The sequence below is a fragment of the Aphanomyces invadans genome, assembly GCF_000520115.1.
Source record: "Aphanomyces invadans strain NJM9701 unplaced genomic scaffold supercont1.57, whole genome shotgun sequence".
Taxonomy (NCBI): domain Eukaryota; phylum Oomycota; class Saprolegniomycetes; order Saprolegniales; family Verrucalvaceae; genus Aphanomyces; species Aphanomyces invadans.
In genome coordinates, this window is record NW_008580202.1 from 234,274 (window position 1) to 260,421 (window position 26,148).

Genomic DNA, 26,148 nt, shown 5'->3' on the forward strand with positions numbered 1-26,148 from the left:
CTGGTCAGCTGGCTCGGCCTACAAGTCATCGAAAACTCGTGGGAGCCAGCGACAAACTTGCTGGAAGATCTCCCCCTCCCGTTCAAAAAGTATGTGCGGGCCAACGCCCAAGATGCCACGGTGGTGGCGATGGCGAAGGCGTTGGGGGTGTTGCAATCGTTGGGGGGATTGTTGCGAATTTGCCATTCGCAGAACCGCTGGACCCCCACCAAGGGGCAGGCCAAGGGTTCAGTTCCCCTGGGTAGTATGCCGACGATCCTATTGGTTAATTGGACGAGTGGCTGTGCGCAGCCGTCTGATTGGGGTAGGGTTAAGCCCCAGTGGCGGCTTGCCGCTGGGGGGGAGTCAACTTCGTGATGTACCTGTGGATACGGACTTCGCGAGGTCCGTCAGGTGGAGACGCAACAATGGTGGAGCAAGCATTGATAACGCTTGTCCATCAGGACCGCCCACGATATTGTAAACTCATTGCGCCATGGGCCGCCGTCGGCCATGGTGTCTTGCTTGTCACATTTTTTTAGTTGAGTGTGAGGAAGCCCTGTTTTGACAATCATCTTGCATGTGTGTGTCGGTCATGCTGCCGGGTAAAGAATTGGTGACGTTGATGGCCAGGTCATTCGACAGCACGCTTCTTTCAATCTTCATCCGATATTGACCGTGCTTTTTGTAGTAGACGCGTTTTTTTCTCGACGAAGCTGCTAGCTGAAGCATTCGTCTACTGGAACGTCACATCCAAGCATACAGGACCTGAGAAAGTTTCTGAAACGCAACCCGTATCCCTCCAATTGCCGCATGGTAAAATTCGTTGCAATGTTGACTTTGTACTTCGTCTTGACGTGGGGGTAGATTGCGGTCAAGGTGTTCGTGACATGCTATGGTAAACGTTCCTGTGGACAATGTCCACGAGCAACAGTGCTTCATGTTTGTGGAGGTCATGAACATCATGTCCCGTGGTGAATCCTCGTATGCATTCCCCGATCCCAAATTCCAATTCTGATTGATGAATGACTGTAGTCCTGCTACAGGGTGTTGAACTCGTTGAGTTTGCCTTTGGTCATCTCATGGACGACCACTATGCCCTTTGTCTTCAAGTCGAGAATGTGAGAAGGCAAGGCGCCCTCGGGCTCGTCGTCGCGCTGTGAAGAAGAGTAGCGCTAACGTGTAATTTCGTAGGTAACCGAGTATTCTCCTAATTCATTCACAATATACTAGAGCTCCCAAACTGCCAGTGCCCGACTAATTACGATAAGCTTTTAAAATATATTTGTGAAATTGAAATGAGGTGTAACTTCGAAAAAATACAGTCATTGGGTTTGAGATCTAGAAATCAAAAACAAATCAATATCTTCGGCAGCACCATAAACGAATCCGACGAAAAGACGAAGCTGCTTTTCGATGACTGGTGGATAATGAATGATACCGGTCCTTCACACTTATTCAATGGACGGCAGGCTTGCACACCAGAACGTCGCGAATCCGCTTTGCTGACGTCGATTCGCAAGTTCTTCCGTCGCTGCGCTCATTTCACTGACACCTGCTAGCATGGTGATGCCTATGTTTTGACATGTATGTTCACATTAGAAGTACATGAACCACAGATGCATTCCAAATTTATTTTCAGGAGACAAAGACACTTTGTTAGTCGAAGTGAGAGGAATCAACTCGATTGAGCAACATGATAAGAATCGTACCATTGCAATTGACGATTTAATATCCGGTATGCAAGGTGTTTCGCGGGGGCAGGCGTATGCAAGGACGGCTGGACTTCCGTGTGTGTCTCATGGCTCTCAACCGTCAACAACCCGTGCCCCGACGAGGCCCACTTTTATCCTTAGCGGTGTACTCTTCGTATATAGGCCCGACTTGGGCAGGGGAGGCTATAAGCACCCGCCATGCCCCCAAGTATCTGCCCCCTAAGAACCTAGACATTTTTTGGCACCTTAGCAAATTGAAGTTTACAGTATGGATATTCCAAAATATTCTCCTAAGATGCAAAGATGAAATATGTTTCACCTCCCTATTTGGCCTGGTGGAAAGGTATATACTTCATCTGTTCCTCAAAACTGGAGACATTGATTTTGGCATATAAAGTCCTACGTTGTGTAGCGCTCAACCAAGAAAAGTGTACTCCCTCCGTCCCGCAATAATGGCGCGGCTCAGAATTGTGGTTATTGCCTCCTTGAATAAAATACAGGACACTGCAACACATAATATTTTGTGTATAACATTGCACAGGTTTAAAATCACAGATATTGTCTCACTTGTTCAATTCCGCCACCGCAATTCGATTCAGGAGGGGGGTTACGCCGACAATTGTCCCACCGACGACAAGAAGACAGCGCACTAACAACAACGCACATATGTACGAATATATGTACGAATATATGTACAGATTGATGACTGACAATTTCACGTTGCCTTCCGCAACTCCCTGGTCCTTGGTACGAGCAAGGACATTGCGAATCGTAGCAGTATGGCAGTTGTACTTGCTGGCTATGTATTGGCTAAAACCATGTTGGAGCTTTGCGGAGTAGATACCATTGAAATGCTCACTGCACAAGAGTGTCGGCGATGCGTAAATGCAACTATTAGCAGGCATGATTGATTATACAAAAAACGATTGGATTAGTAGTTGATCGAACGATAAGGTCTACTACACAGTATTTTGATTCATACCGTCGATGCATCATGAATATCATAGGTATGGAAAAATACTCCTTTTCTTTTAGAGGAAAAAAGGTTATAGGTTAAAAACATTTAAACCTCAATTCGAGACAATAAAACCTTAGGTTATTCTGCATACAATTCCACTCCACTCCCCTACTCTTCGCTGCCTGATGGATCATCTTCGGAATTCTGGGAACTTTCTAAACAGGTCGTGGAACACTGCGCGGTCAGGCCGCGGGTGCCGCCGGACAAACGACTTACCGGTATTACGGGCAATTAAGGTACTCAATAATATTTTTCTATTAATAAAACCTTATTAAAACCTTTTCTGAGGCCTCTGATGGAGGTGTAAAAAACCTACTCGTTCCGTCCCTGGAGTATCGTACGGATAAATTATTGTTCGAATGATCAGTTTATCCGGGATATCGACGTATTGCACGGAATTCGTGGAACAAGACCTCGAGTGCCATCGTCGCCGCCGACACCATGGAAAGCCTGGCTGTGCAGCGACAAATCCGTGAGAATGCGTCGTACTTGCAAGACTACTTCTCGGACTTGAGTTCATGGGAAAAGTCGATGGCCAAGAAAGAAGAGCAGCTCAAGAAAGGCCCGAGCCGCTCTGCCGCACCCGTTCGCCGTCCAGTCGCGCTGCATGTCCGTGGGTCGGAAGGATCCGTCTCCATCCAACACCCAATGAATACAAGGTCAGAACCCATCAACAAACCAACAAAGGCACCATCGCAGCATGTGTATGACAAGGGATACAAGAAATGGGAATCCTTCGACGTGGTAGGGACCGGCAAGGACGTCTCGAACGAATCGCACCCATGATGTACATGCATAGGATGCAGCGCTCAAGGAAATTGACGCAGACTCTGTATCCCGCGATGACGTACCTGTTGAAGTACCCACTCGCACTTCCGCGCCTCCCAAGAAGGTCGTAACAGCACCGTCGAAGCCGCCTCCGCCGCCAGTGAGTCTGCCGCGCGATGTGCTAGAAAAGGAAGACGGGAACAACCACTTCAAGCAGGGCGAGTACGCGGCTGCCATAAACTGCTACTCTCGATCGCTGAGCTACAATCCCCGCAACCCCATCGTGTTGTCAAATCGGGCAATGGCGCATTTGAAGCTCCAGCAGTATGGGAAAGCCGAAGTCGACTGCTCGTCTGCGCTGGCGGTGGACCCAACTCACGTCAAGTCCCTTGTCCGTCGTGCAACGGCCCGGAACGCCCTCGGCAAGCACCATGCTGCCATCGCCGACTTGGAAGCTGCCTTGGGTCTCGAGTCGACGAACAAAGCAATCGCGACCCATCTGAAAACGACCCGCGACGTGTTAAAGCAGTCGATTAAACGGTCGCCAACCACCAAGATATCGGTGGAGACCATCGCGCCGACAGTGAGCGCACCGACGTCGTCATCCGTCGTGGTGGCCGCACAGGCCACGGTCGACCCTGCACCGCCCGCGAAAGCCAAGACAGTGGTGCCAAAAATCCAAGTCAAGTTGCCCGACAGAGCGCCGTCGACGGCGTACGAGTTCGTTAGGGTATGGAACAGCCTCAAACACAGCTCCGACAAGGCCGCCTTGCGCCAAGAGTACCTCCTTCGCCTGCGCCCCGAGTCGCTTCCCAAACTCTTCAAGGACTCGATCGAAGCCGACTTGGTCAGCGACTTGATCGAGTCGTTGGTCGCAACCAACGTCGATGTTGGCGTCGAGTTTCTCCTGGCTCTGACCAAAGTGCCGCGGTTTGCCATGGTTGCGATGTTTCTAAGCCCCGACGAGAAAGCCCAAGTCGCAGCCTTTGCAGCCACGCATCCCAAACACGATCAAGTCGTCGCAGCATTCAAATAAAGCAAAATGACGATGTAACATACTTTTTCCAGATTTTCAAACAAAGCTGGACGGACACGATTGCGCGAAGCGCCGTGTGTTGGCACATCGGTGGCCGTGGAAGCCAGGCCGACGATAGCATCGGCATCTAAAATTTGCTGGAGACATCCATCGAACAACTGGCGCGACGGAAGCAGCAGCGTCCAGCCTTGATGCCGTCGTGGTGTCGACGTGGCTGCTGCGGGCGACAATCAATTCGGGAAAGTATCGACCAGGAGGATCAGCCTTCCGACGACGGCGGCTGACGAGTCGCTCCATACCAGTTCACAATGTTGGTCGAATATGCGCTGGTGAACTCCCATTCAACCAAGACCAGCACGGGGTGGCAAGCCCCCCTGCTGCTCAAACGCATGAAACATTGCTCGTGTTGTTACTTATTGACGTTCTTGGTGGCGATTCGACTCACGATGGCGTCACTGAGTGTGGTCACTTGGAGCTCGACGTCGTGAATCTTGTAGTGTTTCTTCAGCGCTTGGACGTGATCTGGCGTCAAGTGGGCGCAGTTGTCGATGGCGGTCACGGGTGTCGGTGTTCCGTCAATGTCAACCGCGTCGAGGACACCTCGATCGTCAAACGCACAAACAAGGACCTGAGTTGCGTTGTTGCTCATGCCAAATTTGCGAAGCGAGTCGGTGACGTTGCGCGACCCAGACAGATTGAACACGAGCTCCGAGTGGAGGGAGTTGGTTGTGAGCGAGTGGTTCTGCGCAGAGAGCAGGGCCCGCGACGCAGCAACGTGAACTTGAAACAGACTCACAACCTACACGACCGTCAACACGGCGCGACGGCCCCACGGGAAACGATACCATGTCTGCGTTGATGAGGGCGACGTTGAGATCGCTGGACAGGATCTTATGCAGCAACGACGCGCTGTTCTTCACGTCCGTATAGAACGCCACATGCAGCGTCCGCCCGCCGAACAAGTCAAATACCTGCGACGTCGCCATCGTTGTTCCGTCTCGTTTGGTGGTGGAGCTGCACATCCGGAAATTTTATCCGGCTTCTCGCCCTCCAATGCCGAGTTGCTCGAATCACCAGCAACGTTCGCCAAGCAATGCCTGCGCCATACCAGCGATGCGCCCGTCGACTGCCCGAGTCGACTGCCGACGCGTCGGTGCCGCCGTATGTGGGCTCTGTAGTTTATGGCAGCACTTGTCCGCCACAGCTAGCGGTCGTCGGGTGGATTTCACCCAATCGGAATATTTCACAACATGAACTGTCCATGACGAGGTACGTGGCAAGCTCCGTCCGTTCACGGCCACATCGCCATCTTGCCTCGATACGTGCCGCCTCCACATGCAGTCCCAAAGGGGGCCAAAGGTAGCTTCAAGGAACATGGCGCTTTCGCACGGCACCCGTCACGTTTGTTGGAGTGGGGGGGTCGGATTCAGATGGAAGCAGACCTGGAAGTGGACGAACGGGGCCAAATACTCCACACCCGCTTGGTTAGTCCATACGGTCGCAGCACCAGACTCGGCTTGCCCGTCGTGCTTCGCGCCGCCGCCAACACGCTGTCCCTGGGCAAGGCTCCATCTTGGTTGGCGTTGAATCCGACAGTGGCGCCCTGATTCGCATGAATTTTAAAACAACGCGAAACGCCTTTACAAAGACCAAGAGAATAAAATGAAATATCTGCGCAGCCTTTACGCACTGACTATCGGTGTGACTATTTTTAATCCTTGGATCTTACGGTTTGTATGTAATTAAATGATGCACGTAATTCCATCGTCCCCGTGTCATCGTATTGGGAGAGTGACACGCATCTCGAGATTCGGCCGCGCAACTGCCGCTCCGACGACGCCATCCCACAGCCGCCCACGGAGCCTTCATTGACGAAATTGAAGACCCCACTGGCAGCTAGGCATCGTATCTCCAGAGCTACCCTCTGGACAACCCTTTAACCATTCCATTGACGTGCACGTCGTTCGAGTCCAGCTTGGACGACGGGCTTATTCCGTTTCACTACTACGAGCACTACCAGCTTCCGCGCAATCCACGCAGACCCATCCAGCCGATTCTGATGGTCCAGGAAGTGACGACACCTGCCCCGCTCGACATGGAAGGCAGCACGAGCGACGACGACAACGCGACGTCACACTTGTGGGCGTCTTCGTCGAGCCAGATCGGCATCGTCGACATTCACATGACGCTCCTCCCGTCTGGATGGAGCTACCACGTCACGTACGACATCTTGGTCTCGTTTCCAGACATGCACCAGCAGTGGATCGTGCGGCGGACGTACCAAGACTTTGTCGACCTCCATCGCCACCTCCTTTCCACGTACGTGCCTTTTTCATCGACGGCATCGCGCTCCCTTGCGTATGCTCACCCATGGCTAGATTTCACAAAAAGTTGACGCACCGACGCATCACCGTTCCCCGTCAATCCCGCGTCGAGTTTCACCTGTCCGTCGAGGCGCGGTACGCGCAGTCGGCGAAGCGCATGCGCGAGCGCCTCAACGCATACCTCCACCGCCTCCTCGAGATTCATGATGTCCACACGAGCGGGGTGTTCCGACAATTCTTCGTTCGACGTGACAGCGACTTTGACGTGGCATCCACCGACCCGGCCACGTCGTCTCCAAGTGGCATGTCGATTACCAAACAGGTCGATGCCAAGGAACTCGACGTGTCGCCAACATCGAACGAGTCCGTGTGCTCGACAGCATCCACAACCACGGCATCGCAATCGTACGACCTTGGGCCACTCGTTGCCGGTCGCGACTGGCAGCTGCACCACGCGCTCCGCCTCAGCGACAACGTGAGCTCGGCCAAGTTGACGGCGCAAGACATGGTCGCCGGCGCCACGATGCACCAAGCGCGGACGCCGCTGGACGTGCTGCCGCCCGTGGCGTCTGTCGTGCAAGTCACGTCCAACTGCTCGTCGCTCGTGTTATACGGCAGCGCGGTGTCGATTCGAACGTGTGGCGGGCTTCGCGTCGGCTTGACCAAGCGAAGCGCATGGAGCGGCAGTCAAAAGATGGCCGCCGTGGCCGCCGGCGGCGCGGGCATGGTGCTACTCAGCGGCCCCGTCGGGCTCACGATCGCCGCGATCGGGTCCCTCGGCAAGCACCACTTGAGCAAGGCGCACTCGATGTCCGTGCAGCCCAAGGACCAAGTCGTCCACGACGAATTTCTCGTCGAAAGCGCGTCGCCGTTCAGCGGCGCCGCACGGCCGGTGCACTATGGCGACCCGATTCGCCTCGTCAACGTGTCCAAGCACCAATATGCCAAGGTCGCGCTCCCGGTCGATAGCAAGCGCGGGTACGTGTCGCTGGCGTCGTCGATCGCGGCGGCGTCCGTGTTTCGGTGGGTGTCGCCGCTGCATTACGTCGGCCCGATCGTGTGTGGCAGCCCCGTGTGCCTCCAAGTCGCCGACGACACCACGCCATGGAATAATGAGCTCCTCGCGGTGCATAAGGACTTTATCACGACGGACGGCGCGCCCGCGGTGTGCCACTTAGTCCTACACAACCATCCGTGCCTGGCCAACGAAGACAAGAGCTGCACGGTCTCACGACCGCTGCCGAAACCGGTCGTTGTGCGCGCCATGGCGTACAACGTGTGGTTTCTTCCGCCGTGGGTGTCGTCGCTGTTCAACTTGTCGCCGTTCAAGGTCCAGCGCGCCCATGCGATCCCGGCCGCCCTGCCCGACGACCTCGACATTGTCGTGTTTTGCGAAGTGTTTGATGCCGGCGCCAAGATCGTCCTGGCGACGGAAATGAAGCGCCGCGGGTTTCTGTACGAGACACGAAATGCCGGCGCGCGCCGTGGCGGGTTCAAGGCGAAAGCAATCAACTCGGGCGTGTTTGCCATGAGCAAGTATCCCCTGGAGCACTACGACGAGCTCCTGTTTGGCGCGGCGGCGGCGGCCGACGACAAGGTCGCAGACAAGGGCGCGATCTACGTGCAGATGAAAAAACGGGGCGAAGTCATCCACGTCGTGGGGACGCACATGCAAGCGTGGGAGACGGACGCGGCAGTCGCGGCCCGCGACAAGCAGCTCAAGATGCTGGCCGCGTGGGTCGACAGCAAAAAGATCCCGAAACGCGATGCGGTCGTGTATGCCGGGGACTTTAACATCGACTCGGCGTCGGCCGAGTTTGACACGATGGTGACAACGTTGAAAGCCACAAACCCCCAGACGATCGCCGGCACGTCCGAGTATAGCTTTGATCCGTTTACGAACGTCCTGGCGTCGACAGGCAAGAGCAGTGGCGGGAAACAGGAGCGCCTGGACTATGTTATGGTCGGCACCGAGCACCGGCAACCAACGTCGAGCTGGACCCAAGTCATCCCGCTCAAGGTCGACCACGGATGGGAAGACAAGGCGCTCTACGACACGATCGTCACCGACCTCTCGGACCACTTCCCCGTCCTCTCTGAGTTTCACTTTGGGTAGCGCCGCCGCCGCCGCGCCGCCGCCTCGCTTGTATTTATTTGACCGTCTCGGTTTCGATTTAAAATTCAACAAAACGCAATCCGTTGATATAGGACAAAACCCAAAGGCATCCATATTGGGTGTCAAGTTCTGCTGGCCTTTCCGTTAAAGTAGTACAAACGCCGTCCTAATACACTGCAATGCGGAGCAATCCTGTCGAACGATCCGTGAGAAGTGGCCAACGCGCAGCGAACGGAATGCACGCCATGGTTCGGCCGTGTGGCTTCAAGTTGTGTTTTACAAGCGCATTAAGACTCGTTCAAGTTGTTTGGGCCACGCACCGCATGCAGTCTTGAGAAAAGCCCCCCGCACACACATTCGCGCCAAGCCGAATTCGTCGAGATCGGTGGACCTTTCCGTTCGACCAGTACGAGATGTACTTTTTTCCGTTGAAGTAGTACGAGCTACGAGACATGTTGGTCGACGTTTGCGCCCGCTGCTTCGACCATGTTACAGCCGAAAAGAGCTGGTCGTCGGGTGTTGCGGAGCGCTTGCATTCGACGCGTCAGCAGGCAGCATGGCCTAGCGGTGGTTATGGAGATGCCAGCATGCCACACTCGTGCTGGCTCGATCACGAGCATGGCCGTGCACCTGAGGGTTCCACCGTGTCGGTCGACGCTTTCGTTGTATTCCTTCGGGTGCTCCGTCCTACGTATCGAGGACGACGATGGCAGAGTCCACGTCCGCCGCATTCGCCCGCGGCTGTGCCTCGGCCACCGCAACGCACGAGTTTGCGGAGTAGGGCGAGACATATGAAAATCGTGTTCAAAATTTACGTTCAAAACAGCGCCTTGCGGCAAAAATATCCTGCCCGAAATATTCGTTCCGACTTGCTATGTTACTCGTATCTGCCGAATCATGTAGCACGGAATCCGTCAAATTAACTAAGCATTGCGCTTTCTTGAACGATCCGTTCCCATGCGACACGGACATGCAACAACGCGGCATGTAGAGTCAACATCCACGGGGTCGGGGGAAGTGTCGAGTCGATGGCAAGGTGGTGGTCGCAGCCGCTCCAAGATAACGCTGCGAGGACCAGGAGGCCTACCTGCCCTCTGTGCATGAAGAACTGCTCGTGATGTCGCCGCACGTCCTTGCCATATCGCGTTGTTGGACAAGGTCGACCAGAAGTCTGAGCCGTGTTACGTGTCGACTCGAAAATTACGCAACGGTGTCGTTTGGGGTGGCATTTGGCATTCTTCAGCGCCAGCTCGCGCCGACGTGGAGAGTTCGATGGGTCTGCTGCCGCCCACGACGGAAATCGGCATCGTTGCCACGCACTTGGCCGCTGAAAAGAGTCGCCACGATGTCGTGCCGTGGTTTGAAATCGTCGTGCATGCGCCCGATACGTCCTGGTGTGTGCACCGTGTGTACCATGACTTTGAGCACTTGCACGACCAGCTGCGCAGCAGGTACGCGAGCAAACTCCACGCCTGGCAACGATCCAACTCACTCGTGCACGCGTATGGGCTAGTTTTCCGTTGGACACTACGTCGCTTGACCTACCGACGCTGTCTCCGTTCACCTGGTCTCTCTCCAAGCAGACACGGCGCCACCACAATGCATGTCGACTACAGGTCGACTTGAACGAGTACTTGCATCGGGTGCTGGAGCTTCACAACGTCGTGGACAGGCATGGACATGGCAGCCACTCGATTCGATTCTCACGTTGTGTCGTGTAGCGGTATCGTTCAGGCGTTCGTTGCGGAGAGGCGTTCAGAAGGCCCGCATTCCCCCGTCGCCTTTTGCACGCATGCCCCCCCCAGCCCGTGCTCGACGTGGGACGAATCGATCGTCCCCACCGACAGCTCGTTGCACTCGTCAGCCTCGTCACTGTGCCCACCTGCCTTTGGGTTTCCGACCTTGGTCTGTGCACCGGTCAAGTCTGCCGCTTCGCAACCCATCTTGTACGGCCACCCGATCCAATGGCGTGGCTGCGCCGGCTTGCATGCGGGCATGTCCAAGCCACACGCGCTGTCCCCTGCATGCGTCACGATGACGCCGGACACGGCCAAGATCGTCACGCTTGTCGCCAAGTCTGTCTCTCCACTGGCAAGCGCCAGTCACCCCATTCGGTTCCACGACGTGTGTGTGTTTCGAGGGCCGGGCGGCACGTTTTTGAAGGCGACTCGCAGCGGGCACGTTGGCCAGACCCGCCACCGGTCAAAGGCGTCGGTCTTTCGCATCGTGCCGCCTGTTGCCGACGGCGACGTTGTGCATGCGGAAGACGACGTGTGTTTTCAAGTAGATGGACAGTGCTGCGGACAGCCGGGGCAATGGCTGTGGCTGACCGCGGCCACGAACGGCTCGATCGTGCTGTCGTCAGACGCCGCCCCCGTCGTGTTGGGTCTCCATCATGGCCACGCGGCACCGCCTACGTCCTCGTTGTCCACACTAGAACCGTTGACTGTGCGCGGGCTAGTGTACAACATTTGGTGCCTCCCACCGCTTGCTACGTCGGTGTTGAACCTGTCGCCACACAAACGCGAGCGCATGGCCGCGATTCCCGCCGTCCTGCCGCCCGACTTGGACTTTGTCGTGTTCTGCGAAGCATTTGACGACCGCGCCAAGCAAGACCTGACCACCGCGATGAAGCGCCACGGATTCCTGTACGAAACCACGATCGCGGGCGGTCGCACCAAGTTCAAGCTGTTTCATTCCGGCGTGTTTGTCATGAGCAAGTACCCCTTGGCCAACACCGATCAACTCGTGTACGGGTCTACCGCGATCGGAGTCGAACGGGTGGTCGACAAAGCCGCAATGTACGTCCAAATGATCAAGGACAACCAAGCCGTGCACATTTTTGCCACGCATACGCAAGCTTGGGACGACAAAGCAGCCATCAAGTGCCGCGCCAAGCAGATCGAGATGCTGGCCACGTGGATGCAATCCAAGCACATCCCGCCGCACGACATTGTGGTCGTCGCGGGCGACTTGAACGTGGACCAATACGCCGTGCCGTGCACCGAGTACGACTGGATGACCGCGACGCTAGGCGTCGAGTCGCCCGCCGCAGTCGACAACACACCCAAGTACAGCTTCGATCCGATCTCGAACGTGCTGGCGTCGTCTGGCATGAGCAGCGGCGGCAAGGCCGAACGGTTGGACTACGTCATGACGTCGACGAGGCACAGGCAACCAACGAGTAGCGCGACTCAAGTGCTTCCGGTCAAGGCCAAGCAAGGATGGGTCGATGACCACGGAGCGTGGATCACGGATCTGTCGGATCACTACCCTGTCATGTCCGAGTTTCACTTTGACTAGCGCGACTCGGTCGTCATGAACGGAACCACCGACTACACTTGTTGTGCTACTGCCAGGCCGTGACCTGCTGCCGAGGCTGCGTACCTTGACCAATCTAGTTTCCGCACACTCACTCTGATTGACCGGGCCGCCCAGAGGTCGCAGACTCGACGGCCTTGCAATGAGTCGCCGATTTTTTTGTTTACACCACGACGTGCGTTGCTCGAGTGCCAACGTTGCGTGGAGCGTATTCACCTGTCCAACTTGGACAGGCTCGACGGTTCCCATCCTCTTTGACACACATACGAAGTGGACGGCGAAGTGCAGAGTGTCGCAGACGTTCTGCTATCGTCGGGCAGCAGGGACGACGACGTCGCTGGCTAGAGATGATTCCGTTGCCACGATTGCAGTTGTTTGACCGTGTTTTAGCCATGGCGACGCAGTCACCGATATATTCTAGCTGTCTGTACCTTGCTCTGGCTGGTGCACCTGCATTCGTCCAGTCGATGGTCGATACGCCGGGCTGGACTGTCGATACGATTGAGCAGCTCGTGCGGTTGCTTGCACTAGTTCAGACGACTGTGGTGGCGTTGGTCTTTCCATCTAGCGAGCGTGACTTGACTCGTCACTACACGATACCATTTGGAACGGATGGCTCGCTCCGACAGTGGAAGTTTGGCAGCCACGATGCCGGGGTGGCAGCTGCACATGCATTCAATGGTACAGTTGTGGCGATGGCTGCACGTGACTGCTTCATGTCGTGCTCCATCCATGTTCAACGAAACACAAAGTCTTGATTTGTTGTGGTTTGCAGCACGTCCCACCGAGTGCTACAAACTTGATTGCCCCCCATCAAGACGTGGTTAATGGCAGGGCGACCTTCATGGCCTGTTATGCTGAAAAGGTCGAATAATTAGCCTCATCGCGCCCGTGAGGCACACCGCCAAGCGTGTTCAGCACGTTGGTCATGAGTCGCGGAATTGTTGCGGCTCCTCTTGTGGGATGCAGTCCGGATACATGAAAATGCCGGATATGGATGAAAATGTCCACAGCATATGGACGCGGGGTTTCGGGATTTTGGAATCGGTTTCCGTATTTTAATGCCAAACCAGGCCGCAACGAACGAATCACGACGCGAAATGGCTCGATGAGTCACGCCGATTGGCTATAATATATTTTTGCGGTATCGGATTGGACGAATTTTTTATCCAATCAAGCGAAGGTGCCTCCCACATCGGACTTCAACTGGCAGCAACGTGGATACAAAACCCAGTCGCACATAGAGGCAATGCAGGGTTGTGCATGGCGGAGCAACAAGCCCTCGACCGCGCCATTTGCTTCATGTTCCATGCAATTGCCGAATCAAGATGATGCTCACTCCAATACGAACCGACGCAAGTTGAATTCACACTAATTAACGTCTCAAACAACGCGGAGAACACTCAAACTTGAACGGATACAAGGTGAATTCACACTAATTACTGTCTCCCGCGGATGATATACATTGAATAATGTATATATGACAAATATCCAGTACATGAGTCAATTAAATGCCTCCGCCAGCAACGCTCAAGCGTCACTTGACAACATGGCACTTGCTGACCATCATCAGACTCCGTCGGCGGCGGTGGCGGCGGCTCGGCCTGGCATCGGCATCAAGTTTGTTCTTGCTGGGTGCGCCAACTTGAGTGCCGCGTTCATCACAAACCCCATTGACGTGCTCAAGACGCGTATGCAGCTGGAAGGGGAGCTCCCGCCGAATGCCCCACGGCGGTACAGCGGGTTCGTTGCAGGCGGCCACACGATTCTACGAACAGAAGGATGGCGCGGGTTCTACAAAGGCCTTACTGCATCCTTGATGCGCGACGGGTTTTACTCGGGCATTCGTCTCGGCGCGTACGAGCCCGTGAAGGAACTCCTCGGTGCCACGGATCCGTCGTCCACACCGCTCTACATGGTAACAAGACCATCGTTGGTCAATATGCCTGACTCCCTCTTGTAGAAAATCACGGCGGGCGCCATCACGGGATCGTTCGGAAGCGCGCTGGCGAACCCCACCGACTTGATCAAAGTGCGCATGCAAGGCGAAGGCAACCGGTACTCGTCGACGCGGCAGGCCTTTCTCGACATCTGGACACACGAAGGCGTGAAAGGGCTTTGGAAAGGCGTCGGACCGACCGTGAAACGCGCGGCATTGCTCACGGCGACCCAAATCCCGAGTTATGACCATTCCAAGCACTTGCTCATCAACCACAACGTATTGGAAGAAGGCGTGGTGCTCCATTTTGTGTGCAGCATGTTTGCCGGCTTCATGGCGGCCACCGTCACGTCGCCAGGTATGGCTGCTACGCGTTGTCGTCTTGCTAATGTCGAGGGATGTAGTCGACGTGATCAAGACGCGCATCATGCACCAGTCGACCGCCATGTACACCGGGTCGATCGACGCATTTCAAAAGATCGTCCGGCGCGAGGGCTTTGGCGGGCTGTACAAAGGATGGTTCCCCAATTGGATGCGCATCGGGCCCCACACCATGATCACTCTCATGATCTTCGAAGAGCTGCGCAAGCTCGCGGGCCTTCCACCCGTGTAGGTCGTGCGGGTTTGTCATGATCGTCCACGACAATTGTCGGAAATTTCGGAATTTATACCCCGTTTTCGCCAAAAATTCCCGAAAAATCGTCCGCCTTCACGACCGCTCCACCTCGCGGGCAGCCCGCTTGCCCAATGGCGCTGCCGCACCCAAACGCCTCCACGTTGATGCGCTTCCCACCTAGCTCATCCTTGCAGTTGTGCGCGACGGCGAGGTGGCAAGCCGGGGCATGTCTCAACCTGCCAGGGGAAATCTACCGTCAGATCGTGTTGCTGGGTGCCGTCGAGTGCATCGCGGACGCCAACTGGACGACCGCAGTGTCCATGTACTCCATGAGGGACCTGCACGCGGCTACGGTCTCGCAGTGTTGGTGGCTCTGCGTGCCATGGACGGGAGAAGGGGGATAACATCGCCTTCTGTCGACGCCAGCGCTGTCATTTTCACATTGTATTCATTCAACTGGATCGCGAACGGTCCTAGTGGTGGCCTTGTTTGACGACGCGGCGCGCCGGCACGTCAAACAAGCACGGGGCATGGCGGCCGGCATAGTAGTCGAGCAATTTCTGGGCTTCGGCCGCCACCGCGGGCGCGTTAAAGCCAAAGTGGTGTCTCAGTTGCTCGATCGTGGCGGACGCGCCGAATCGGTCCAGACCAAATTGCGCGTGCGAGTAGTCGCGCCAGCCAAACGTGGCGGCAGCTTCCACCGACAGCGTCGGGACGCCCGACGGAAACACCGACTTCTTGTACTCTGGAGTCGCCTGGTCAAAGATGTCGCGGCACGGCATCGACACAATGCGGACGCTCTTGTTCGCGAGGAGCTTGGCGGCGTCGATCGCGAGCGACACTTCCGACCCCGTTGCCACGATTGTCAAGTCGGGGCGACCCGTAAAGGTCATGTCGAGCTCGCCATGCACAATGTGCTGCAGCACATACCCCCCGAGGGCCACCGCTTCGGGAGAACTTCCGTCGAGGTTGGGCACGCCTTGGCGCGTAAACGCGAGCACGGCCGTTTGCGTCGGGTTTTCCAACGCCGTGATGTACGCGCCCGACACTTCGTTCCCGTCGGCGGGGCGGTACAAGTACATGTTGGGCATCGACCGCAACGACGCGTTCATTTCAATGGGCTGATGGGTCGGACCGTCTTCGCCGAGGAAAATGCTGTCGTGGGTGGCAATGTAGATCACACCAAACTCACTCAATGCCGACACGCGGACCGCGCCGAGCGCATACCCGATAAAGTTGTAAAACGTCGCGCAGAACGGGCGGAGACCGCCGTGGGCAAACAGACCGTTGCTGATCGACGCCATCGCGTGTTCGCGGACGCCAAAGCGGAGGTAGCGACCGATCGGCGTGTTCTTTTGGAAGTCGCCCGTCATCGTGAGATGCGTCAAGTTGGACGGCGTCAAGTCCGCCGACCCGCCGACAAGCTCCGGAAACACGGTCGCGGCAGCGTTCAGCGCTTTTTCGGAAAATTGACGCGTGGCCAATCCCTTGTCCGCCGGCGTGTAGCGCGGAAACGCATCCTTCCAGTTTGCCGGGAGCCCGCCGCAAAAGCGGCGCGTGTATTCAGCAGCTTCCGCGGGGTACGCGGCCGCGTACGCTTGAAACTTGGCATTCCACGCGGCTTCCGCAGCGGCACCGGCTTCCTTGCGGTCATAAAACTTGCGTGCCACGTCCGGCACGTAAAATGGTTCATTCTTGAGCCCAAACTTGGACTTGATCGCTTCCGTATCGTCGGCCTTCAACGGGGCACCGTGCACCTTGTACGTGTTTTCAATCTTGGAGCCGAGACCGATGATCGTGCGGATCTTGATGAGGGACGGCTTGTCGGTGACGGCCTTGGCCTTCAACACAGCGCGGTGGATCGCTTCGTGGTCGTAGTTGCCGTCGGTGACGGTTTGCACGTGCCAGCCGTACGATTCGTAGCGCATGGCCACGTCCTCGGTGAAACTCAAATCCGTGGACCCATCAATCGTGATCAAGTTGTCGTCGTACAACACAATCAACTTGCCCAGTCCCAAATGACCGGCCAACGACGACGCTTCCGACGTCACGCCTTCTTGCATGCACCCGTCGCCGCAAATGACGTACGTGTAATGATCGACGATTTCATGGCCTTCCTTGTTGAACACCGCCGCAAGGTGCTTTTCACCGATCGCCAACCCCACCGCGTTCGACAGACCTTGGCCCAACGGTCCCGTCGACACTTCGACACCGGGAGTACAGAAGTTTTCGGGATGTCCAGGGCACTTCGACCCCCACTGTCGGAACGACTTCAAGTCGTCAATCGAAACATCGTAGCCCGTCAAGTTGAGCATCGCGTATTGAAGAGCGCACGCATGGCCGTTCGACAGGACAAAGCGGTCACGGTTCGTCCACGCCGGATTCTTCGGGTTGAAGTTCATGACTTTGCCAAAGAGGACATGCGCCATGGGGGCACATCCCATGGGAGCGCCAGGATGCCCAGAATTCCCGGCGGTCGGCTGGTCGGCACCGAGCATGCGCACCGTGTTGATGCACAACGTTTCTTCCTCGGGGGTCAGAGGAGCCATTGTCTTGTCCACGCGTGAATTCAAAAATGGCCGTGGTCGCAGTCGGTTGTGGAACTTGATATCGTATGCAATTTGAGCGTTTTATCCGGATGTTCCCGGATGGCAAGATTCGCGGTAAAAATTTTATCCAATCATAACGCATCACCATGGATTCCATCCAATCAAATGTCGCACGGCGTTCAAACCAGAGGAATATCCACGGAGAAACCCCCGACAGGGAATTTTCCCCATCGAGTCCACTGTTGTCCACATGGAACGTCGGTAGCATAGAATCGTGGTCGCAGGACGATGGATTCGACAGTGAAAACATCAGCCCTCACGATCGATGGATGCTTCCAAATGTCATACTGACTGTGACGATGACGTATATCAACGCCAGTTGGTCGACGCGCCGAAAAGTGTCGGGGATTGTTAGCAACCCACTCCGTGGTACGAATCCTGGCGTCGACGAAATAGAAACGAACCACTACAATATTATTATCGGATATTGAAATGGAGTTGAAGTTATATATAAATATAACTTCAACTCCATTTCAATATTCGATTATTATCCATTTTGAACAGAATTCAATCCTTCGCCGTCCGGAATTAATTCGATTTCTTTGAATTGCCACAAATCAGTATACAACACTATCATGTTCTTTTTCGATAGATGTTGTTAACACTGTAAATTCTTCGTAAACAATTATATTTCGTGAAATTTCGTGCATGTATGGCATATTCGGGCCAACGTTCAGAACAATGAAGTTGCTACTACCGTGTGAGGGAGCTCGGCCAAGCCCGTCCACGATATATCCAATCTTCAAAGGATCGTTGAGGTTGCCCATTTGTACGTCGGAGATATGGTAAGTTGACTGCGTATACATTCGATGGGTGTCAGCCACAAAGCGTTTCATTATATTTATGACCACGAAGAGAAAAAATATCTTGTGATGGAGAATATATTGTCGCCTTATCCGGATAATATCATTTTATCCGACTTTGAAACTGTCACATGCATGTCGTCCGGCGGTGACGGCAAGTCCAAGTACCGGGACCGATATGCAGTTCTGCAGAAGACGTATGAGCAGCGTTTGCAAAGCCTGGGCGAGCTATTCCAGAAAGCTCTGGGTGAGATCCATGCCGACGAGTCGCTTGCGATTCTGAAGCAAGACAACGTGTCGAATGACTTTGTCACTTTGCGCGTCCACGAACTCGTGGCCCATGCGCTGTGCGACGAAAAGGAGCACTTCATTCGCACGCTGACAGATAAGCTTGCAAAGAAGGAAGCGTCGTTGAAAGAACTCCTGCGGGACAAGGAAACCATGGCGACCCAGAAAAAGGCTCTGATGGACGAATTACATCACGTGGCGACCCACGTCGAAGCGTTGCAAGCACGGTATACCGCAATGTCCACCGACACCAACGCCACCGACGCCGAAGTCCACCGACTACGTCATGAGAACCAAGAGTTGATTGAGCAACTGGCGGCCAGGGATGCTGACCGTGCCGCGTGGGACGACGAAAGGCGCGCGTTCTCTACCGTGCAACAAGATTTGGTCCGTTTACAAGCGGAACACGCCAAGGACGCAGCGTTTTACACAGAAGAGCGGTCAAAAGCTGCAAAGACGATCGATCTGCTGACCGCCAAAGTCGACGACTTGGAAAGCAATCGAACGAAACTCAGTGCCGACTGCACAGCGTTGAGCTTGGCGGCACAGGAGAAGGCCATCGAGCTAGCGCATGCCAAGGACACGATCGACTCGTTAAGGCGTCAATGCGGTGCGCTGCAGCCCCTGGAGGGCCAAATGGCCGACTTGAAAGCGACGCATCAAGCTCAAGTTCATGCGCTTGAAATGGATCTGTGGGAAGCTCGCCGCAAGTATTCGGCCGTTGGCGAGCAAGTCGAAGGATTGATTCACGACCACGACCAAGAACGAGCACTTCTTGTTGAGTCCCACGAGAAGGAGCGCACGGCAGCCGCCAACGAACTCCGCCAACGCGATGAGCGTTCCAAGGACCTCCTCGACGCGTCGGCCAAGCAAATTGCATCGCTGGAGGGCCAAATCAAAGAACGCGACGGCGTTTTACGCGATACGCTGCAGCAACTCGAGGAAATGGAAGCGAGAGCCGCGGCGAGCGACGTTGGTCGTGGCGAACTCAAAGTGCAGATGACGAAGCGCGTTGCGGCATTGGAGGGCGAGGTCGCGGCAGTGGCCAAAGAAGGTCTTGCCGCCCTCGAGAAGGAGCAGCAAGCTCGCGCTAGTGTGGAAGACCAGTTTGGTGCCTACAAGCGCATGTCCGAGCTGAAGGTGCAGTCGCTGATGGCTGCATTGCAAGCACAAAAGGACGCGACCAAGCGCCACGAAGACGCTGAGAAGCGCATGCAGTGGCAGGACGCCGCCATGAAGAAGCACGACGCGCTGCTGCAAGCGATGAAGTCCAAGTACGAGACGGCGATAGCGGCGCTTCAGACGGAGGTTGTGGCGGCACAGAGCAAGGCAGCTGAGGCAGCCACCGAGTTCCATCACAAATCGACACGCCACGAGCTCGACTTGATGCAGCAGTATCAGAGCAAAGTTGCCGAAGCAGCCAAGCAACTCCCTGGACAAGTCGTCTCGATGACCGAACACAAAGCAGAACTGGACAAACTCGAGGCGAAGTTGACGCTCCAGCTCCAGACGCTGCACCGCCAAGACCAAGTGCAGTGGGAAGAGGCCCACCGCCATGTCATGGACGAAAAGGTGCAAGCTTTGGAGGCACAACTCGACACGTGGAAGGCACAGGTCGCTGTTGAAAAGCAAAAAGGCGACGAGTTGCACGCCGCATTGTTGGCCGAGCGCAAGCAAGTTTTGGATTGTCGCGCCGCCATCGACGACGAATCGATGGCGAAAACCGTCGTCGTCCAGCGGTAGGCCCAACGCGCTCTGAACATGTTGGACGCGTTTCGGTACATTTTTTCACTGCTTGTCCAGGTTAGAAGAAGCGAATGTGAATCTGGGCCGACTCAAAGCCCTCGTGCACGACCAACGAAGTGCGCTGCGGCAGTGGGAGGACAAGTTTTCAAGTCTGCGCAGTGAATTGGAGACAGCTCAAGGCGATGCGACGAAGCTGACGATAGACCTCGACCGGTCCCAGGTGCGCAGAGTTGTCGAGTTTGGTGGCTGTTGACCCGCTGCCATCAGAGCGAGGCTGCCGAGCTACGGGACGCCGTGGATCGGCATGTGTCTACAATCCAACAACTGCAACAAGACGGACGCGCGGCGCAGTCGGTGGCGGCGGAGCGGGAGGCGGCGCTGCAGGCGCTGCTCAAGGACAAGGCCGACGCGATTGCGTACTTGCAGGAGTTGGTGCGACAGGCCGAGGAAAAGCACGCGGTCGCGACAAAGCAAACTCAAATCGACATGGCATCCAAGGAAGACAGTTGGGCAACGCAAGCCGTCGACCTCCACGCGCGAATCGACGCGCTGTCGGCGGACAACCAGCACCACACGGTCGAAAATGCCAGGTTGATCGAATCCATAAAGGATCATGCGGCGACGATCCGTCAGGTGCAGAACGACCTCGACCAGACTCGAGGGGACCTGGCGGCGATGCAGCGCAAGAAGCATCAGTACAAAGCTGCCTTGATAGCGCAGAAACAATCGATGGCGGCGGCGGTGCACGCCCAGGACGAATGGAAGCACGAGGTCGATCGCCGCGCGTCTTGAAAATGCAGGGGCCACCTCAACCGAGCGTCGTAGGTCGTGGTCCACGAAACAACAAGGATGCATGAGTGGAAGAGTACTGTCGACGCGGTACAAAGCCAAGTGCGTGCGCTGAAGGGCGAGTTCGCGGCGGTCCAGCTCCACATTCGCCGGTTGCTCGAGCAAGACGTCGTGCAGTCTAGGCAAGTTGCGCAGCAAGTCGAAACCAAAGCACGCGGGATGATCCAAACGTTGCTGGCAAACGCGGCGCAGCACGTCGCCGATGCCAAAGCCCAATGGGCAATGGACAAAGCGAGTCACTTGGCGCGACTCTCCAACGAGCACGTGGCCGAGTTGGCGGCGCAGCGACACACGCTCGAATCCGAGTTTCGCAAGCAACTCGACGCGCACCTAGAAACGACCGCACAAACGCATGCCGAGGTACAAAACGATGGCGAATAGAGGCGTGGGAAACGATGATGCTCCAACTCGCGTTGCTAGCTGACCACGTTGATCAGCGAGCGCGACACCAAGCTGGAAGCGATCACCGGAGTCGTCCACCGCCACATTATAACCATTCAATCCCTCGAACAGCGTCTCGAGTTTCAACAAGACGGCGGGGCGAAAGAGATCGAGCAGGTGCGACGCCAGTTGCTCGAGACGACGCACGAGGTGGCTGCAAAACAAGCCCGCGTCGCGACCCTTGAAACCGACCTCTCTCGTGCACACAGCGAGCTGGCGCGCGTCAAGCAGGTTGCGACGGGGCTTTGCGACGCGATGGCACGGATCAGCCAGGCCGTGGCGAAATCGGGACAGACAAAGCCTTTCCCAGACTGGGACAGCGACATGGCAAGTGGCGAGTGCTGGCCACGGGGTTGGAAGAAAGCTGTGCACAGTTGGATCGACAACACCCTCGCCGCGATCGCGACCAGCCAAGATAACGCCATTGCGTCGGCCGTCCAACCGTTTAAAGATGAGCTGCAGCGGGCCCCGCAAGTGCTTGGGCGGAAAGACTCTGGCGGTTCGTGTTTTGTGGTGGCGGATGCGTTGTGATACTGAACACGAATGGATGAGTAGACGTGTCCAAGTCGGTGCTGGCGATGGCTGCCCCCGTCGCCGAAGAACTCGGGGTCGCCAAGCACACGATCGCGCGATTGACAGACGAATGTAGTCGATTACAAACGGAGCTGTCCGCGGCAAAACAACAACGAGATGATCTCGATCGGCGGTGCTCCCAACTCGCCGACGACAAGGTCGAGCTCGAAACGTTTCTGGACTTGGCGGGGCAAGACCGCAAGGCTGCCCAGGCGCAGTTTTCGACCCAGCTCCAGGAGGCGTACGTGCAGTCGGAGGAAGCGCTGCATCAAGCGAAGGTTTGTCCAGCGGCCCCATCGTGGTGACGATGCACCGTGTGCATGTGTAGACTGCGGCGGCGCACGAAATGGAGCGCATCCAACGAGAGTGCCGCCAGGCCGTGCACGACTTGCAGGACGAAGTCGACTACCAGACGCGGCAACATGCCAAGCTGCGCGCATCGGCGGCCGAACAGGTCGGTGCACGCTTTTCATCCTGTGGCTATGCTAGACGTGTTGACGATTGTTATCACGGGGGATATCACTGGCTAGGAAAACAAGTGGAAACGTGAAATCCAAGACCTCGTGCGCCGCAACCATGCCCTTGTCAAATGCACGCGAGAAGAGGTCAGATGTTGCTGCCTGCACATGATGGTATTGTATATGAACGTGGTTGCGTGGGTAGAGCCTGCCCCGAACAGGTCCATCCACGGACGTTGACCGCGTGCTGCGACAGCACCCCTACGACCCTCGCATCGATCACAGGCGCACGTCGACCACCCCCACCATGACGAGCATGAGAGACCTCTCCATTCTCATGGAAACCAACCTCGAGGCATCGCGGCACGCGTCGAGGCAGCGACGCCGCGATCGCGACTAGTGTACCCAGTCAATCAATCCAACAACACGCACCGACTTCACCGCACCATGCGATGGGCACCGGCTTTGTAGAGACCATCGGCGAGTGTTCGACGGTCGTGGCGCCACGAGCGACGTGGGTTGTCCTCGACAACAATACGCTCTCTCGACGAGCGCTGTCATGCCCATGTCTGTTGGCATTCGTCCGCGTGTGCCGGACTGGATCGCCGACGCTACCACCTCGAACCATCGAGTCGAGCAAGATGGACCAGAACGAGTGCGACACAACACGGACAGCTGAAAATAGAGCCGTCCACACGACGGATGAAATGACTGGCTTGGTATCGCTCGAAACCTCGTGATGCAAATATAGCTCGAGCCTTGGTTCGTTGCATGGCCCACTCATCGATTCTCTTGCCATGCGCGGGTGGAGAGTTCTCGCTGCGTACCAGTCGTACGTCGCGTCGCGGAATAGCACGATCGTTAGCCACAACACAACGCGCACCATGACGACGACGCTGGACCATGCCGCGGTGGCCATGCGGCGGTCGGTCCCGACGCGACCGTCGATGGTGCACTCGTCGCTTCGCATCGTGTCCAACTTGGTCGCGACCGGCCTCGTCGTGCTGTCGCTCGTCACGATCGTTGTGCTCGTGTCGGCGGGCATGTTTGCTCGGCGCGCCAACATCAACGACATCACGTTCGACTCGACGCACTTTCACGCGTTTGGTCAAACGTGCCGACTCGACGCGGCCGGGTTCGTCCCGGCGACGTGTTCGGACGATGAAATCGCGACCATGCTGAGCCCGGCGTGGCGCGCGCTTGGCCAGAGCCTCGCGACGCATTGGCAAGTCGACTCGCCGTTGTTTGTGACGTCGTGTGTCCGGGGCCCGCCGGACAACGTCGGATGGGCGTCGCTGACGTTCGTCGCCGGCTACGACGCGTTCCCGCACTGCGTCCCGTCAACGAACGGGCCACAGGACATTGCTGGCCTCGCCATGGCAGAGACCACCGTCCGGGACGAGTACCCCATGGGCGCGTACGTCGTGACGGTATGGTCAGACAAGTTGATGCAGACAAGCGAGCGCCACGTCAACACGGACGGGACTGTGGACTTGGTCATGTCGAACATCAAGCGGTCGCTCATTTCGATCGACGGCGCGTTGTCCGACGACGTGGACGGCATCAACACCGTGATCACGTCGTCGCCGGTCGGCGGTCGGTACAAAATCACAGCGTTTGCGTACTCGGCGGTGCTGGACTTCACCGACCAAGTTGCACGCGCGGACTCACGTGGTGGAACCAAGGCCGCGAGTCCAAGAAGGTCGTGTCCCTGACTTGGGACACCGGCCACGTCGTCGCGAACGCGACCGAACTCATCAGCATCCAAGTGCTCCTGAGCTTGCTCGCGATGGGTTTGATCAGCAGCGACTTTTACCTGACCGTGCAAGGACTCAGGGGTTTTCTCCAGCAAAAGCCGGTCATGACGTACGATCTCTTGGCTGGCCTCGAGCGCCGGAAGCTCCTCTTAATTGTCGTGACGCTGGCGGCGCTGCCGTCGCTCCTGTACGCGGACGTGGCCCGGATTTACCGCGGCACGGCCAACGGCGACCTCATCTGGTCGCTGTCGATCGTGTTGGTCGGGATGTTTTTCACATTTGCGACGCTCGTGGTGCTCGTCGCCGTCCAGCACGTGCCGAGTCCGTGGCCGTGCTGCTTGGTGTCGTTCTCGCCAGGCGTGTTCTCGTACAGCACGATCGTGTCGCTGATCGTGGTGTGGCACAGCAGGTACGAGTCGGTGGCGATTGGTTTCAACGACGCGCCGATGCAGCTCGGGATGAACTTTTCAGGCGTTGTCCGGCCGACGGGGGCATATTCCGCGGACGGCGCCGAGACCGTCGTCGCGCACAACTTGGCCGGCACGGCGACGGCTGTCGCCGTGTGCCTTGCTGTGTCCGTCGCGTACTCGACGCTCGTCCGCGTGTCCATGACCGGGCGGGTCTTCCTCCACACGTCTTGGACATCCACGAACGGGTTTCTCAACCAATGCCGCCTCCCCCGCTGGATCACTGGCCTCCCGCTAGACCAAACCAACGCCATCAAGATCGGAAACAAGCTCTTTTGCAAGCCCAGCACACAAGCCGTCCTCGGTTTTGCCGTTGTTGTGGACGTGGCGGCCGATCGGTATCACGTCCAAAGCGACCAATCTGCCAAAACCGCGTCGTTTTCCAAGCACACGCTCACTCTGATCCCGGTCTACTGGCTCGTCCCGACCCTCGCCAGGGTGTTTGCCGTCGTGCCCCCATGGATGACTCCGCGGATCTTTGGCACCATCGACAAGAACATGTTTGCACACTCCAGTCGCGACAAGCATCTCGACCATCGCACGTATGTCCATTGCCGCGGTGCGTGCGTGAATTGAGCAGCCGCCATGGACGGTGCAGCGAACGACCACCGCTCGACGTCGTCGAGATGCTCTAGATTATTTGTTGCGAACGCCACGTGCATGTTTCTAAACAGCATCCGCTGTATCGCCTCGACGATGCCATGGATGGAAGGGCAGTCGACGGGTGGCTGCTAATGTGTCTGGGGTGCTGCTGCCACCACCGCAAACTCGCGATCACCACGCGTCTGCCTGGCGACATTCTTCAAAGCTTGTCCACAAGTGAAGGCGGCTAGATGCCCGCCATGGCGCTCCATGTTCCCTCGTGGATTACCTTGTCGCTGGTCCAAGTAGCTCCTAGATGCAGGCATCGATGTGAAGTCGGGGGAAGTGCGGTACGTTTGGCACGTCGAGATGGATCTGTGCAAGGGCACTGCTCGCCTACCCCTCGCCATCTCGTTTCAAGTTCTCCTTTCCTTTTGACTGTAGAGACGAAGCACGGGCGAGGTTCGCCGCCGCCCGCGCCGTTTGGCTTTAGGTGGGAAGCCACTGAATTCACAATGGAAAGGTCCTCGTCCACCATCCGCCGTCATGTACTCGATTGCTACAGCGGCAGTGCATGCTTCCATGACGCGCCGATCGCGACAGCGTTCAAATCGAGCGCTGCATGTCGGTCGGGCCAGCGGCGCTCTGTCGTTGCGGTGGGCATTGTGACGACCTTGGAGACTTGACTTGCAGATTACGACGGCTATTTCTGGCGTAGCTAACTCATACTCGCTTTGGATTGG

At 56.6% G+C, this 26,148-nt stretch overlaps 8 protein-coding genes across 8 annotated transcripts; 6 read left to right on the forward strand and 2 right to left on the reverse strand.

Moving 5' to 3' along the window:
- Positions 1–3,095: 3,095 nt before the first annotated feature.
- On the forward strand, positions 3,096–4,549 carry H310_13857 (hypothetical protein). The gene is made up of 2 exons (XM_008881504.1): positions 3,096–3,456; positions 3,512–4,549. Exons 1-2 carry the CDS (start codon positions 3,154–3,156, stop codon positions 4,514–4,516), a joined length of 1,308 nt encoding a protein of 435 aa, XP_008879726.1. The 5' UTR covers positions 3,096–3,153; the 3' UTR covers positions 4,517–4,549.
- Positions 4,550–4,761: 212 nt separating this feature from the next.
- H310_13858 (hypothetical protein) lies at positions 4,762–6,119 on the reverse strand. The gene is made up of 2 exons (XM_008881505.1): positions 5,362–6,119; positions 4,762–5,315 (listed from the first exon to the last, which is right to left on the reverse strand). The coding sequence occupies exons 1-2, from the start codon at positions 5,536–5,538 to the stop codon at positions 4,926–4,928; spliced, it is 567 nt and encodes a 188-aa protein (XP_008879727.1). The 5' UTR covers positions 5,539–6,119; the 3' UTR covers positions 4,762–4,925.
- Positions 6,120–6,309: 190 nt separating this feature from the next.
- H310_13859 (hypothetical protein) lies at positions 6,310–9,060 on the forward strand. Its single transcript, XM_008881506.1, has 2 exons — positions 6,310–6,835; positions 6,895–9,060. Exons 1-2 carry the CDS (start codon positions 6,576–6,578, stop codon positions 8,954–8,956), a joined length of 2,322 nt encoding a protein of 773 aa, XP_008879728.1. The 5' UTR covers positions 6,310–6,575; the 3' UTR covers positions 8,957–9,060.
- An 855-nt stretch (positions 9,061–9,915) lies between these two features.
- H310_13860 (hypothetical protein) lies at positions 9,916–12,567 on the forward strand. Its single transcript, XM_008881507.1, has 3 exons — positions 9,916–10,407; positions 10,470–10,628; positions 10,678–12,567. The coding sequence occupies exons 1-3, from the start codon at positions 10,229–10,231 to the stop codon at positions 12,257–12,259; spliced, it is 1,920 nt and encodes a 639-aa protein (XP_008879729.1). The 5' UTR covers positions 9,916–10,228; the 3' UTR covers positions 12,260–12,567.
- Positions 12,568–13,790: 1,223 nt separating this feature from the next.
- On the forward strand, positions 13,791–14,923 carry H310_13861 (hypothetical protein). The gene is made up of 3 exons (XM_008881508.1): positions 13,791–14,195; positions 14,241–14,574; positions 14,621–14,923. Exons 1-3 carry the CDS (start codon positions 13,827–13,829, stop codon positions 14,827–14,829), a joined length of 912 nt encoding a protein of 303 aa, XP_008879730.1. The 5' UTR covers positions 13,791–13,826; the 3' UTR covers positions 14,830–14,923.
- Positions 14,924–15,227: 304 nt separating this feature from the next.
- Positions 15,228–17,396, reverse strand: H310_13862 (transketolase). Its single transcript, XM_008881509.1, has one exon. It carries the CDS (start codon positions 17,379–17,381, stop codon positions 15,306–15,308), a length of 2,076 nt encoding a protein of 691 aa, XP_008879731.1. The 5' UTR covers positions 17,382–17,396; the 3' UTR covers positions 15,228–15,305.
- Positions 17,397–18,379: 983 nt separating this feature from the next.
- On the forward strand, positions 18,380–23,364 carry H310_13863 (hypothetical protein; the record flags this gene model as incomplete). Its single annotated transcript, XM_008881510.1, has 9 exons — positions 18,380–20,271; positions 20,336–20,498; positions 20,546–21,049; positions 21,104–21,487; positions 21,548–22,067; positions 22,124–22,419; positions 22,470–22,595; positions 22,672–22,746; positions 22,805–23,364. The coding sequence occupies 9 exons, from the start codon at positions 18,380–18,382 to the stop codon at positions 22,997–22,999; spliced, it is 4,155 nt and encodes a 1,384-aa protein (XP_008879732.1). The 3' UTR covers positions 23,000–23,364.
- On the forward strand, positions 23,358–25,796 carry H310_13864 (hypothetical protein). The gene has a single exon (XM_008881511.1). The coding sequence runs from the start codon at positions 23,885–23,887 to the stop codon at positions 25,397–25,399; it is 1,515 nt and encodes a 504-aa protein (XP_008879733.1). The 5' UTR covers positions 23,358–23,884; the 3' UTR covers positions 25,400–25,796.
- The last annotated feature ends 352 nt before the right edge of the window (positions 25,797–26,148 follow it).

Excerpts from the sequence above, each read along its gene's own strand:
- H310_13857 (XM_008881504.1), top strand. The coding sequence starts at position 3,154 with ATGGAAAGCCTGGCTGTGCAGCGACAAATCCGTGAGAATGCGTCGTAC. Across the intron at positions 3,457-3,511 it reads AATGGGAATCCTTCGACGTG|GATGCAGCGCTCAAGGAAAT; the intron begins GTAGGGACCGGC and ends GTACATGCATAG.
- H310_13858 (XM_008881505.1), bottom strand. The coding sequence starts at position 5,538 with ATGTGCAGCTCCACCACCAAACGAGACGGAACAACGATGGCGACGTCG. Across the intron at positions 5,316-5,361 it reads CCCTCATCAACGCAGACATG|GTTGTGAGTCTGTTTCAAGT; the intron begins GTATCGTTTCCC and ends ACGGTCGTGTAG.
- H310_13859 (XM_008881506.1), top strand. The coding sequence starts at position 6,576 with ATGGTCCAGGAAGTGACGACACCTGCCCCGCTCGACATGGAAGGCAGC. Across the intron at positions 6,836-6,894 it reads CATCGCCACCTCCTTTCCAC|ATTTCACAAAAAGTTGACGC; the intron begins GTACGTGCCTTT and ends ACCCATGGCTAG.
- H310_13860 (XM_008881507.1), top strand. The coding sequence starts at position 10,229 with ATGGGTCTGCTGCCGCCCACGACGGAAATCGGCATCGTTGCCACGCAC. Across the intron at positions 10,408-10,469 it reads CACGACCAGCTGCGCAGCAG|TTTTCCGTTGGACACTACGT; the intron begins GTACGCGAGCAA and ends CGTATGGGCTAG. Across the intron at positions 10,629-10,677 it reads CTTCACAACGTCGTGGACAG|CGGTATCGTTCAGGCGTTCG; the intron begins GCATGGACATGG and ends TGTGTCGTGTAG.
- H310_13861 (XM_008881508.1), top strand. The coding sequence starts at position 13,827 with ATGGCACTTGCTGACCATCATCAGACTCCGTCGGCGGCGGTGGCGGCG. Across the intron at positions 14,196-14,240 it reads CGTCCACACCGCTCTACATG|AAAATCACGGCGGGCGCCAT; the intron begins GTAACAAGACCA and ends TCCCTCTTGTAG. Across the intron at positions 14,575-14,620 it reads GGCCACCGTCACGTCGCCAG|TCGACGTGATCAAGACGCGC; the intron begins GTATGGCTGCTA and ends CGAGGGATGTAG.
- H310_13862 (XM_008881509.1), bottom strand. The coding sequence starts at position 17,381 with ATGGCTCCTCTGACCCCCGAGGAAGAAACGTTGTGCATCAACACGGTG.
- H310_13864 (XM_008881511.1), top strand. The coding sequence starts at position 23,885 with ATGGGCGTCGCTGACGTTCGTCGCCGGCTACGACGCGTTCCCGCACTG.